This window comes from Pongo pygmaeus, chromosome 1 (genome assembly GCF_028885625.2).
Source record: "Pongo pygmaeus isolate AG05252 chromosome 1, NHGRI_mPonPyg2-v2.0_pri, whole genome shotgun sequence".
Classification (NCBI taxonomy): domain Eukaryota; kingdom Metazoa; phylum Chordata; class Mammalia; order Primates; family Hominidae; genus Pongo; species Pongo pygmaeus.
The window spans coordinates 111,534,572-111,547,549 of NC_072373.2; the positions used below are offsets into that span (position 1 = coordinate 111,534,572).

Consider the following 12,978-nt stretch of genomic DNA (forward strand, 5'->3'; position numbering starts at 1 on the left):
ATAAGGGGTCACGTGGGCTTGTTTAGTAAGGCCCCAGAGGTGGAGGCTGAACCAGTGCAGAGGGTAGAGGTCAAGGAGAGACAAATTTGGATTCATACAAGGAAGCATTTGGGGCCCATTACAGCGGTTGGAAAAAAAAAGGCATGGGCTGCCTCCTGAAGGGGTCAGTATTCCAATCTTGGTTACTCAGGATCGGAAGAAATCTTGGTGGAGGAGTCCTGGATGGGATTCCAGAGATTTTGAGTTTCTAGACAACGCCTCAGACCGTAGAATAACGTAGCCCGACCTGCCGAGGCCAGCCTCGTTCTGCCCTCCTCCACTTGTGCAGCTTTTCTGCTGAAAAGTCCCAAAATTTGACCGAGGGACTGGGAACCCCGCCCTCAAGCTGCCGCGCGCTCTGAAACTTCGTTGCTGTGGAGACGGAAGCGGTTGACCCAAGGATTCTGAACGGGATTGGGGGAGGGGAGCAGACGTAGTTCAGGAACTGGGCGTGGCTTCGGTTACTGTGGTAGCGAGGACGCTTAGGCAGGGCCTGCGCCCGGTTTAGAGGCCAATGCTTCTCCCGTCCTCTGCATGGCACCCAAGAAGGATAAAGGAGGGACTGTGAACACCAGTTCTAAGATATGGGAACCCTCGCTCATAGCTGCGCAGTTCAATCAGGTGAGCCTTGAGCCCTTTAAGCCCTCCCTGCCCCCGGCAATGCCAGAGGCCCGGCCAGACCCTCCTAGGCGACGCCTTAAGGCTCGCCCTCTCACCCGTATCTCTCCGTGGCCTGATGGTTCCAGGACCCAGGGTCCCAGGGACAGGAAGTGCTTGATAAACGAACGGAACTTAAGGGAACACCCACCAGGTGAGTCAGTGTGATTTCAAAAGTTGGTGAGAACTGCGTGGTGGGGAAGAGAGGAGGTGTCGCTCTGACACCTCCAGAGCCTTTTCAGTTAAGTCGTCCAGATGGCACTCCACAATTGTACTGGAATTCCTTTTATGGACTTTTTGTTTTCTCCTGAAACCTTCTAAAGGATGAGAATCGCATCAAATCATCTGTGGCCTGGCCCATAATAGGGCTTTAATAAATGCTGAGTGAAAACAGACACGGAGTGCCTAGAATTACACTGTATTTAGTACAAGGGAGCCTTGTATAGATAGGAAAAGATGATTTTTTAATGTAATGCCCTGATCCCACTATATTAAAGTTTTGACATATTTTGAAGGTGTAGGAGATCAGAGCAATGAGGGGTTGGCGGCCAACTTACACACAGGATGCCACAAAGGCACCAGGCAATCTACAAACCACCTACCACAGGACTTCAAAGTGCATGAGATCCCAGAATTCACTGGCTCCCCACCCAGCTTCAGTGAATGAGGAGCCCAATAGCTCTTGTCGCCTGCGGCTGGAAATCCCCTTCTACATTAAGCTGTTTCTATGTACAAGTTAGCATTTGGGAAGAGAAAAGTTGTTTCTGGAAATTCCAGCCCGCCATTGTGAACTATTTTGAAAAGTGGGGAAAAATTTTTTTTTTCATTTTATATATGTCTGTATGGTGCAATAGAGAGTTAGTACTTAAACGGAAAATGGATCTAAAGTCTTGTGTTGCCCTCATGAGAAAATTTTACCTGTCTTTATTTTCCACTATAACTGTTTTTTTTTCCTATTAACAGTAATTCTGTTTGATAAGGAAATTAATCCTGATGAAGAATTTCATGAAAGTAGTTATGATACTCCTGATGCTGATGTGATGTCATGGAATTTGGGGTCCTTTCTATAACTTTAGTAATGCCGATGTCAACTCAGTAATCCCCAGTTACATTCTCAAATTCTCAAAGATGTTTTTCAAAGCACTTTGTAAAAGCACCCTGTCTTTTGCTTTTATAAGTCAGCGCTAGCCAAAATAATTTTTTCTCCATTTTCTTTGAGATTGTGTAGGCCAAGTTTGGTCTTGGAGTGAACATTTCTGCTTGAATTATAAACTGCTGAACAACGGAGTTTGATGGAGGTGCTGACACTGCATTAGCTTTAGTGTTGCAAATATGAAGCTATAATTTTCCTAGTTGAATGGAAAACCTAAAGGCACTATTTGTCCTTATGGCTTGAAAACCTGAAATAATATTCAGCTTTCTTGATCCTACTCAAACAATATAACTTCAATAAATCTTATGTATTAATAGAAAGAATTTGAACTCAAAGTAATATGTAGTTTTAACTATAAAGAGTGAACTCAATTTTCTTCAGTTTGTTGGAATACACATTTTCTTATTGCAGGAAAAAGACAACTACCCTCCATCTCCTCTCACATTTTTCTCTGTTTGATTTCATGTCTGATCTAAAAGAATAATTCCCAGATTAACCCAGCAGTTCAATGCCCAGAGGCATGCCCTAACCACCAATGAAATGGACTCTGAATTTAGGTTGTAGATGAGTGTGGGTGTGTGAATTTTAGCACACATAGTGTGCTCTATTGTTTTAGTATCCAGAGAGTTTCTTTCCATACACTTGTTACTCATGTCCACGTATGTGTGGTTGAGTGTATGTGCTAGTGTGTGTGTTGTATTATGTGTGTGTGTTGGGGGTGAGAGAGAAGGAAAGAATTCCTCCAGTCTTCCATAAACCAGTTTTTAGAAGTAACTCATTGGATAACCCAAATCAATAGTATTTTTGAACTCATGTTCATGTTGGGTAGGCTTTAAAGAGAATAAACAAGTTCACAATTTGGTTTTATTGAATTTACCTTCTATCACTGTCTCAGGTTGTCCTTTCAGGCTGGAATAATTATCAATTGTTTCATACATTTTAGTTGGTTTTAAAATATAAAATGATAGCAAATAATACAAAGCATTCTATCACTAAGCACTAAATGATTAAATGATTAAATTCTATCACTAAGCACTAAGACTAGAGGTTAGGAAGATGCATATGGGCTGGGATAGTCAGGAAATGATTTGTAAAATATTTGCCTTCACCTGGGCCCTAAATAATGGGTGGAATTTGAACAGATAGAAGGAAGGAGCATGACTATTTTAAGTAGGGAGACTAATATGTGCACTAAGTAAATCTGACACATTTAGATTGGGAGAAAAATGTACGTTAGACCACTTCTAGGTATACATTGCTCCTAAATTAATTCCGTCAAGGAAATGGTCATTTACTATCTTTGCTATCCATATACCAAAATATTTAACTTATTGACATGAGTGAAATATCACATCTCAAATTATATAAAAAGAAAATAGGTACATTGGCAATAAGATTATAAAAATACCCTTTTGTGTTAGTATGTATGTGACATAGACATTATATTTATGATCTCTAGCAGCATTAGAAAGTCAAAGATGCCTTGGTATCATAGAGATTAAAATCTTTCCATGCAATGGTCAAGGCAGGCTCTATTGGCCACAGTGATAGGAAGAAGTGTTAACCTTAGCACTCAGTACTATTTAAACAATATTAATTCCCCATCCTTCCCTCTCCTCACCCCCTGGAAGCTGCCCTTGTATTTTCTGTCTCTCCAAATTTGAATACTTTAGGTACTTCATGTAAGTGGAATCATGTAGTATTTGTCTTTTTGTGACTCTTATTTTACTTAACATAATGTCTTCGAGGTTCATTCATATTGTAGCATGTCTCAGAATTTCCTTACTTTTTACATTTTATTTATTCGTTCATTCATTGATGGGCACTTGGGTTGCTTTCACCTCTTGGCTGTGGGTGTGCTAAAATCTGTTGGAGTGCTAAAATCTGTTGGAGTCTCTGCTTTAAAATCATTTGGGTATGTGTACAGAAGTAGAATTGCTGGATCATATGATAATTCTGTATTTAATTTTGTTTTGAGACAGGGTCTATGTGGCCCAGGCTAATCTCAAACTCCTGGACTCAAGCAATCCTCCCACCTCAGGCTTTCAAACTGCTAGGATTACAGGATTAAGCCACTGTGCCCGGATTTAATTTTTTGAGGAACTACCGTATCATTTTGCACAGGGGCTACATCATTTTGCATTCCCACCAACAATATATGAGGATTTCCATTTCACCACATCTTTGCCAGCACTTTTTATTTTTTATTTATTTATTTTTTGGTGAGGTTTGTTTTTGTTCATTTTTTGGTTTTGTTTTTGATCTTTTAATAATAGCTGTCCTAACAGATATGAGGTGATAGCTCACTGTGGTTTAGATGTTCATTTTTCTAATGATAAGTGATGTTGAGCATCTTTATTCTTTGTCTCTTGTAACAACTTTTGACTTAAAGTCTTTTTTTGTGTGTTATAGTTGCTTAACCTCCCCTGCTGTCTCTTGGTTACTATTAATATTTGCATGGAATATCTTTGTCAGTCCCTTACTTTCAACCTATGCATATCCTTAGAGCTAAAATGAATCTCTGCAGACAGCGTATACTTAGATTATGAGTAGTTTTGTTTGTTGTTTTTTAATCCATTCTGCCAGTCTCTGTTTTATTATTGTAGGGTTTAATACATTTACATTTAAAGTAATTACTGGTATGAAAAGACTTACTTTTGCCATTTTATTATTTGTTTTCTATATGCCTTACAGATTTTTTGTGTCCTTTGTTACCTCCATTAGTGCCTTTATTTAGTTGATTTTTTTTTTGTGACATGTTTAGAATGCCTTCTCATTTTCTTCTGTGTATATTCTATAGATATTTTCTTTGTGGTTACCATGGGGATTACATATATCATAAAATTATAATAATCTGTCTTAAATTGATACCAACTTAATATCAATTGCTTATATAAATTCACTTTACAGCTTCACCTTCTGCATGACTTATGTTATGATGTCACAAATTACATCTTTATATACTATGTACCCATTAGCATAGATTTATAATTAATTTTATACATTTTTCTTTAACTCCTGTAGAAAATAAAGTAGATTTGCAAATCAGATTACAATAATACTTTTAAAAATAAATTTGTCCACGCATTTTTTTTACCAAAGAAATTTATGTTTTTTATAGCTTTCAGTTACTATCTAGCATCCTTCATTTCAACTTAAAGGACTCCCTTTAAAATTTTTTTATCAATTTTATTTTTGTATTCATACATAATAGAGGTACACATTTTAGAGGTACATGTCATAATTTAATACAATCATATAGTTTGAAAAGATCAAATGACTATAAGTAGGATATTCATCACTTTAAATATTTGTCTTTTCTTTATACTAGAAACATTCCAATTATTCTCTTCTAGCTTTTTTGAAATGTATGATAGATTATTGTAAATTATAGTCACTCTACTGATCTATTAAACACTAGGACTTATTTCTTCTATCAAACTCTATATTGGTACCCATTAAGCAAACTCTACGCCCCGGCTTCGCTACTTTTCCCAGCCTCTGATAACTGTCATTCTACTCTTTATCTTCATGAGATCTACATTTTTATTTCCTACATAAAAGTGAGAACATACAATATTCATCTTTCCCTTATTTCACTTAACATAATGAACACCAGTTCTATCCTTGTTGCTATAAAGGACAAGATTTCATGTTGTATGGCTGAATAGTATTTCATTGTGTATATGTACTGCGTATATACAGTTTTCTTTGTTGATTCATCTGTTGATGGGAACTTACATTGATTCCATACTTTGGCTATTGTGAATACTGCTGCAATAAACATGGAAGTGCAAATCTTTCTTTGATACATTGATATCATTTATTTTGGCTATATAACAAGTAGCGGAACTGCCGGATTATATGGTGGTTCTATCATTAGTTTTTTGAGGAATCTCCATACAGTTTTCTACAGTGTCTGTACTAATTTACATTCTCATCAGCAGTATACAAGAGTTACCCTTTCTCCACATCCCTGCCAACACTCATTATTCCCTGTCTTTTTGATAAAAGCCATTTTAACTAGGGTGGGATGATATCTCATTGTAGTTTTGATTTGCATTTATCTGATGATTAGCGATGTTGAGCATCTTTTCATATACCTTTTGGTCATTTGTACATCTTTTTTGAGAAATGTCTATTTGAATCCTTTGCCTATTTTTAAATCAGATTATTTGGGGTTTTTTCCTATTTAGTTGTTTGAGCTCCTTAAATACCTGGTTATTAATCCCTTGTCAGATGGATAATTTGCAAATATTTTCTCCCACTCCATGAGTTGTCTTTTCACTTTGTTGATTGTTTTCTTTGCTGTGCAGAGCTTTTTAGCTTGATATGATCCCACTTCTCTATTTTTGCTTTGGTTGCATATGCTTTTGAGGTCTTACACAAAAAAATACTTGCCTAGACCAATGTCCTGAAACATTTCTCCAATGTTTTCTTCTAATAATTTCATAGTTTCAGGTATTAGATTTAAGTCTGCAATCCATTTTGATTTGATTTTTGTATATGGAGAGAGACAGGGGTCTAGTTTCATTCTTCTGCATATGGATATCCAGTTTTCCCAGCATTTATTTCCCATTTATTGAAGAGACTGTTCTTTTCTATTGTAAGCTCTTGGCACTGTTGTTGAAAATGAGTTTACTACAAATTCGTGTATTTATATCTGAGTTCTCTATTCTGTTCCATTGGTCTATGTGTCCATTTTTATGCCAGTCCCATGCAGATTTGTTTACTATATTTTGAAATCAGGTAGTTTGATGCCTCTAGCTTTGCTCTTTTTGCTTAAGAATCCTTTGGTTCTGCTGGGTTTTGTGTGGTTCCATATAAATTTTAGGATTTTTTTCTATTTCTGTGAAGACTGTCATTAGTATTTTAATAGGGATTGCATAACTGTAAATTATTTTGGATAGTATGGATATTTTTACAATATTAATTCTTCCAATCCATGAGCATGGGATATCTTTTCTTTTTGGTGTATATCCTCTTCAATCTCTTACATCAGTGTTTTCTAGTTTTACTTGTATAGATCTTTCATTTCTTTGATAAAATTGATTCCTAGGCATTTTATCACTACTGCAAATGGGCTTGCTTTATTGATTTTTTTTCAGATTGTATGCTGCTGGTGAAAATAAGTGCTACTGATTTCTGTATGCTGATTTCGTATCCTGCAACTTTACTGAATATATCAGTTCTAACAGTCTCTTTGGTGAAGTCATTAGATTTTTCTAAGTATGAAATTATGTCTGTGAACAATGCTAATTTGACATATTTCTTTTCAATTTGGATGTCCTTCATCTCTATCTCTTGCCTAATTGTTCTGGCCAAGATTTCCAGCATTATATTGAATAAAAGTGGTAAAATTCAGCATCCTTTTCATCCTATTCTAGATCTTAGAGGAAAGGCTTTCCATTTCTTCCTGGTCAGTATGATTTTAGCTGAGGGTTTGGCCTTTATCATTTGAGATATGTTTCTTCTATACCCAGTTTTTTACGGTTTTCATCCTAAAGGGATGTTAAATTTTGTCAAATGCTTTTTCATCATCTATTGAAATGATCATATGTGTTTTGTTCTTGATTCTATTCATACAATGTATCATGTTTCTTGATTTACGTATGTTAAGCCATCCTCGCATTCCTGACATAAATTCCACTTGATAATGGTAAATTATCTTTTTAATGTGTTGTTGAATTTGGTTTGCTAGTATTAGGTTGGTGCAAAAGTAATTGCGGTTTTGGCCATTTTAATAATATTTATCACTTTATCAGTGATACTGACCTATAGCCTTTTATATTGTTGTTTCTTTATGTGGTTTTGGTATCAAGGTAATGCTGCATCACAGACTAAACTTGGAAGTATTCTATTTTTCTCAATTTTTTTGAAGAATTTGAGTAGAATTGGTAAGAGTTTTACTGTAAATGTTCAATAGAATTCAGCAATGAAGCCGTCATGTCCTGGGGTTTTATTTGATGGGATATTTTTTATTATAGCTTCAATCTTATTATTCATTATTGGTTTCTTAAAATTATCTATTTATTCATGGTTCAATCTCAGTAAGTTGTATGTGTTAGGAATTTATCCATTTCTTCTAGGTTTTCCAATTGTTGGTGTTCAGTTGTTCATAATAGTCTCTCATGATTCTTTGCATTTCTATGGTCTTAGTTGTTATATCTCCTATTTTGTTTCCAAGTTTATTTACCTGGGTCTTCTCTCTTTTTTCTTAGTTAGTCTAGCTAAAGATTTGACAATTTGTTTATCTTTTCAAAAAAACCAACTTGTTTTATTCCATTGATCTGTATTTTTTTAGCTTCATTTTCATTTATTTCTTCTCTGATCTTTATTATTTTCCTTCCACTAATTTAAGGTTTGATTTGTTCTTGACTTTCTAGTTCTTTGAGGCACATGACTGATACGGTTTGGATCTGAGTCCCTAACCAAATCTCACCTTGAATTGTAATCCCCATAATCCCCATGTGTCAAGAGAGACCAGATGGAGATAATTGAATCATAGGGGTGGTTTTCCCCATGGTGTTCTTGTGATAATGAGGGACTCTCACAAGATCTTATGGTTTTATAAAAGGCTGTTCCCCTGCACTGGCTCATATGCTTTCCCACCTGCTGCCATGTAAGATGTGCCTTTGCTTCTCCTTCGTCTTCCACCATGATTGTAAGTTTTCTGAGGCCTCCCCAGCAATAGAGAATTGTGAGTCATTAAACCTCTTTTCTTTATAAATTACCCAGTCTTGAGTATTTCTTCATAGCAATATGAGAATTGACTAGTATAATTATTAAGTTGTTTTATTTGAAGTCTTTCTACTTTATGGATACAACTGTATTCCAATAAACTTTCCTCAATATTTATTTTGCTGTATTCCATAGATTTTAGTATGTTGTTTTTCCATTTGCATTTGTTTCAAGAAATTTTTTAGTGTTCTTAATTTTTTCATTGACCAATTTATCATTCAGAAGCAAGTTGTTTAATTTCCATGTGTTTGTGTAGTTTTTGAGGTTTCTCTTGTTATTGATTTCCAGTTTTATTCCTTTGTGGTCAGAAAAGATGCTTGATATGATTTCCACTCTTTTTAATTTGTTGAAATTTGTTTTGTGGCCTAAGATATGGTCTGTACTGGAAAGTGTTCTGTGTGCTGCAGAAAAGAATGTATATTCTGCAGTATTTGAGTGAAATGTTGTGTAAATAGCAGTTAGGCCTCTTTGGTATAGTGTGTATTTTAACTCTAACTTTTTCTGGTGATTTTTTGTCTGGATTATTTGTCCATTACTGACAATGGGTCCTCTAGAATCATTGTATCATAATCTATCTCTCCCTTTACAACTATTAATGCTTGCTTTATGTACTTGGGAGCTCTGATGTTGGATGCATATTTATAATGGCTATATTTTCTTGCTGAATTGACATCTTTATCATTATTTAGTGACCTTCTTTGTCTCTTTGTGCAGTCATGATTTGTAATTTATTTTACCTGATATAAGTATAGCTATTCTTTCTCTGTGATTGCATGAAATACCTCTTCACTTTCAGGGTATGTGTGTCTTTATAGGTGAGGTGGGTTTCTTGTAGGCAGCATAGAGTTGGGTCTTTTTTCTTTATTCATTGAGCCATTACAATTAGAGAATGGAGTCAATTTGCAGTCAATGTTATTAATGACTTACTACTGCCATTTGTTGCTTGTGTTCTTGTTTCATAATTCCTCTTCCTTTCTTCCTTTCTGTCTTCCTTTGTGATTAAGTAATTTTTCTCTGGTAGTATATTTTAATTTGTTTCTTTTTATTTTTTAAGAATCTATTATAGGTTTTTGCCTTGTGGCTACCATGAGGCTTACAAATTATTTTAAAGAGATGACCACTTAGCTTAGAAGAGTATAGAAACAAACAATTTAAAAAACCTTCACACTTTAACTCACCCCCCATTTTGACTTTATGTTGTCTCAATTTGCATATTCTTAATATTGCCTATCTCTTACCAGGTTGCTATAGCTATTATTGTTTTTAATACATTTGTCTTTTGAGCCTCATACTAGAATTATTAGCTGATTGCACACCATAATTACAGCATTAGAGTATCCTGGGTTTGTTTGTGCACTTAATTTTACTAGTGGGTTTTATACCTTCAAATATTTTCTTTTTACACATTAGTTTTTTTTCTTTGACATTAAAGAACTCCCTTTAGCTTTTCTTTTAAGATGGGTCTGGCGATGGTGCATTCTCTTAGCTTTTGTGTATTGGGGAAAGATATTTTTGTGTATTGTGTATTGGGGAAAGGTATTTATTTTTGTGTATTGGGGAAAGGTATTTATTTCTCCTTTGTATTTGAAGTGTAGCTTTGCTGGATAAAATATACTTTGATGGCAGTTTTCTTTTTCTTTTTGTACTTTGAAAATGTCACCCGAGTCCCTCCTGGCCTATATAATTCCCATTGAGAAGTTTGTTACCAGATGAATTAGAACTCTTATATGTTATTTGCTTCTTTTTTTTGTTGTTGCTGCTTTTAGGATCATCTCTTTGTCCTTGACCTTTGAGAGTTTGATTATTCTATGCCTTGGGGTAGTCTTATTTGTGTTGCCTAATGCAATGAACTCCCTCAGCTTTTGGTTTTCTGGGAATGTCTTCATTTCCAGCCAGGCGTGGTGGCTCATGCCTGTGATCCCAGCACTTTGGGATGCTGAAGTGGGTGGATCACCTGAGGTCAGGGGTTCAAGACCAGCCTGGGCAACATGGTGAAACCCCGTTTCTACTAAAAATACAAAATTATCTGTGCACGGTGGTGTGTGCCTGTAGTCCCAGCTATTTGGGAGGCTGAGGCAGGAGAATTGCTTGAACCTGGGAGGTGGAGGTTGCAGTAAGCCAAGATCATGCCACTGTACTCCAGCCTGGGCAACAGACAGGCTCCGTCTCAAAATAAATAAATAAATAAATAAATAAATAAATAAATAAATAAGAGTCCCCTTCCACCCAGACCTTCCAATCTATTCACATATCTGCTGCCAAGTGGCTATACGAAGTTTCAGATCTCATTATTTAGAGTGGCTTAAGGTAGCAGAGGCATGACTACCTGGGAATGTCTTCATTTCTTCTTCATTTTTGAAGCATAGTTATGCTGAATATAGGACTCTTAGTTGACCGTCTTTTTCTTTCAGCACTTTAAATATATCGTCCCAGTGCCTTCTGGCCTGCAGGGTTTCTCCTGAAAAATTTGCTGATAATCTTATTGAGAATCCCTTATACATAATGAGTCACTTTTCCCTTGCTGCCTTCAAAATTCTCTCTGTCTTTAGCTTTTGATAATTTGATTATGTGTCTCTTTGGGTTTATCATACTTGGAGTTTGTTGAGCTTCTTGGATTTTTATATGCATGTCATTCCTCAAATTAGAGATGCTTTTAACCATTACCAATAAAAGTAACCTCTCTACCTCTTTCACTCTCTCTTCTCTTTCTGGGATTTCCATATGCATCTACTGGTCTGCCTGGTGGTATCCCTTAAGTCTCTTTTGCTCTATATACTTTTCTTCATACTTTTTTCTTTTTGCTTATCAGACTCTATAATTTCAAATGGTCTGTCTTCAAGTTCACTGATTATTTCCTCTGTCTTATCAGGTCTTCTGCTGAATCCCTCTAGTGAAATTTCCAGTTTAGTTATTGCATTTTTCAGCTCATGAATTTCTGTTTGGTTCTTTTTAATAATTTATTTTTGTTGATATTCTCATTTTGTTCATATGTCAGTTTCTGGATTCCTTTAATTCTTTAATTGCATTCTCCTTTAGGTGTTTGAATGTATCTAAAACAGTTTTCTTTTTTTAATTTTGCCTTGTAAATCCAATGTGTGTATTTCTTCAAGGACAGTTTCTGAAGATTTATTTTGTTGATTTCAATGGGGCCATGTGTTCCAATTTATCTGTATGCCTCATTGAAAATTGGGCATTTGAAAAAATAGCCACTTCCAGGTTTTGAAGATTGGTATAAAAATTTTTCACTAATTAGTGGGATATGTCCTGAGCCTTAGCAACAGCCCAGGATAAAGGCTTAAAATCTTTCCAGGTCTTTTCTGGGCATGCATGCATTCTTCCTGCCTGTGTGTGTGTACTTTTTTTTTTTTTTTTTTAGACAGTGTCTCGCTCTGTCACCCAGGCTGCAGTGCAATTGCACAGTGTTGGCTCACTGCAGCCTTGACCTCCCAGGCTCAAGCAATCTTCCCGAGTCAGCCTCAAGTAGCTGGGACCACAGGTATATGCCACCACATCCAGCTAATTTTTGTATTGCTTTGTAGAAACGGGGTTTATTTTAATAAAAAGAAATGTTCTCCCATATATGACTGCTTTTAAATATGTCTTAATTTCCTAGAGTCTCACAACAGTTTCCTCTCAGGGCCTTTGATGTGTCATTGTATTCCTCTGCCCATAATCTCTTTCCCCAGGCATCCGTGAGTGTGCCACTGCCCTGAAGCTTTCATGTACCGAAAAGCTTGCCACTGACCACAGCTTCTGCCAGCCTGAGATTTGAGCTGTCCTGCTGTTCCCTGTCTGAGCTCTGAGTCAGATCAGACATAAAACAGTCCCTTGGGCTGCCCACTGAAAGCTTAGAACATTGCAAATAAGATATACTCTACTCCTCTGGCTCACAGACGGGAATCAGGAATTGGGATGCTTTCTCCCATCCGTGATACCACCATACCACCTCAGGGGGGACATGAAGCAAGGGAGAGTAAAAGTGCCACAAAGTTTTCTACTGTATTACATGTTGAATTTTCTTGATTGGTCATTCATTTGTTAGATCTTCGACTGATTTCATAACTCCTATACTGCTACGTTAGTCTCTACGGTTTTTTGTTTTTTTGTTTTTTTTTTTTAATGGTGGGCAAAGAGGGACTGGAGCTTTCTAGCCTGCCATCTTGCTGATGTCACTCTGATCTAAGATATTTTTTAATAAATTCTGATTTTTTGTTTCATTTTTTCCAAGCCTATCATATGGGAGGTGATGCTGGGATGAGAGAGATGAGTAAAAGCTTTGTTCTTGGCAATTTATAAAAAATTTCCAGACTTGTTTAAATAGTATAGCCATTCCCTCTAGAAGCTTGTGGATTGCACACAAAGCCTGTCTCTGAATAATGCAAATGTTC

At 36.1% G+C, this 12,978-nt stretch overlaps 1 protein-coding gene across 1 annotated transcript in view; it reads left to right on the top strand.

The window, feature by feature from the left end:
* The first annotated feature begins 419 nt into the window (after positions 1-419).
* The window catches only part of SPAG17 (sperm associated antigen 17), a 233,433-nt gene continuing 220,874 nt past the window's right edge, over positions 420-12,978 (top strand). The window contains exon 1 of the mRNA XM_063651455.1: positions 420-660. Within this exon, the coding sequence (XP_063507525.1) occupies positions 574-660 (87 nt within the window). The 5' untranslated portion in view covers positions 420-573. The remainder of the gene's footprint in view (positions 661-12,978) is intronic.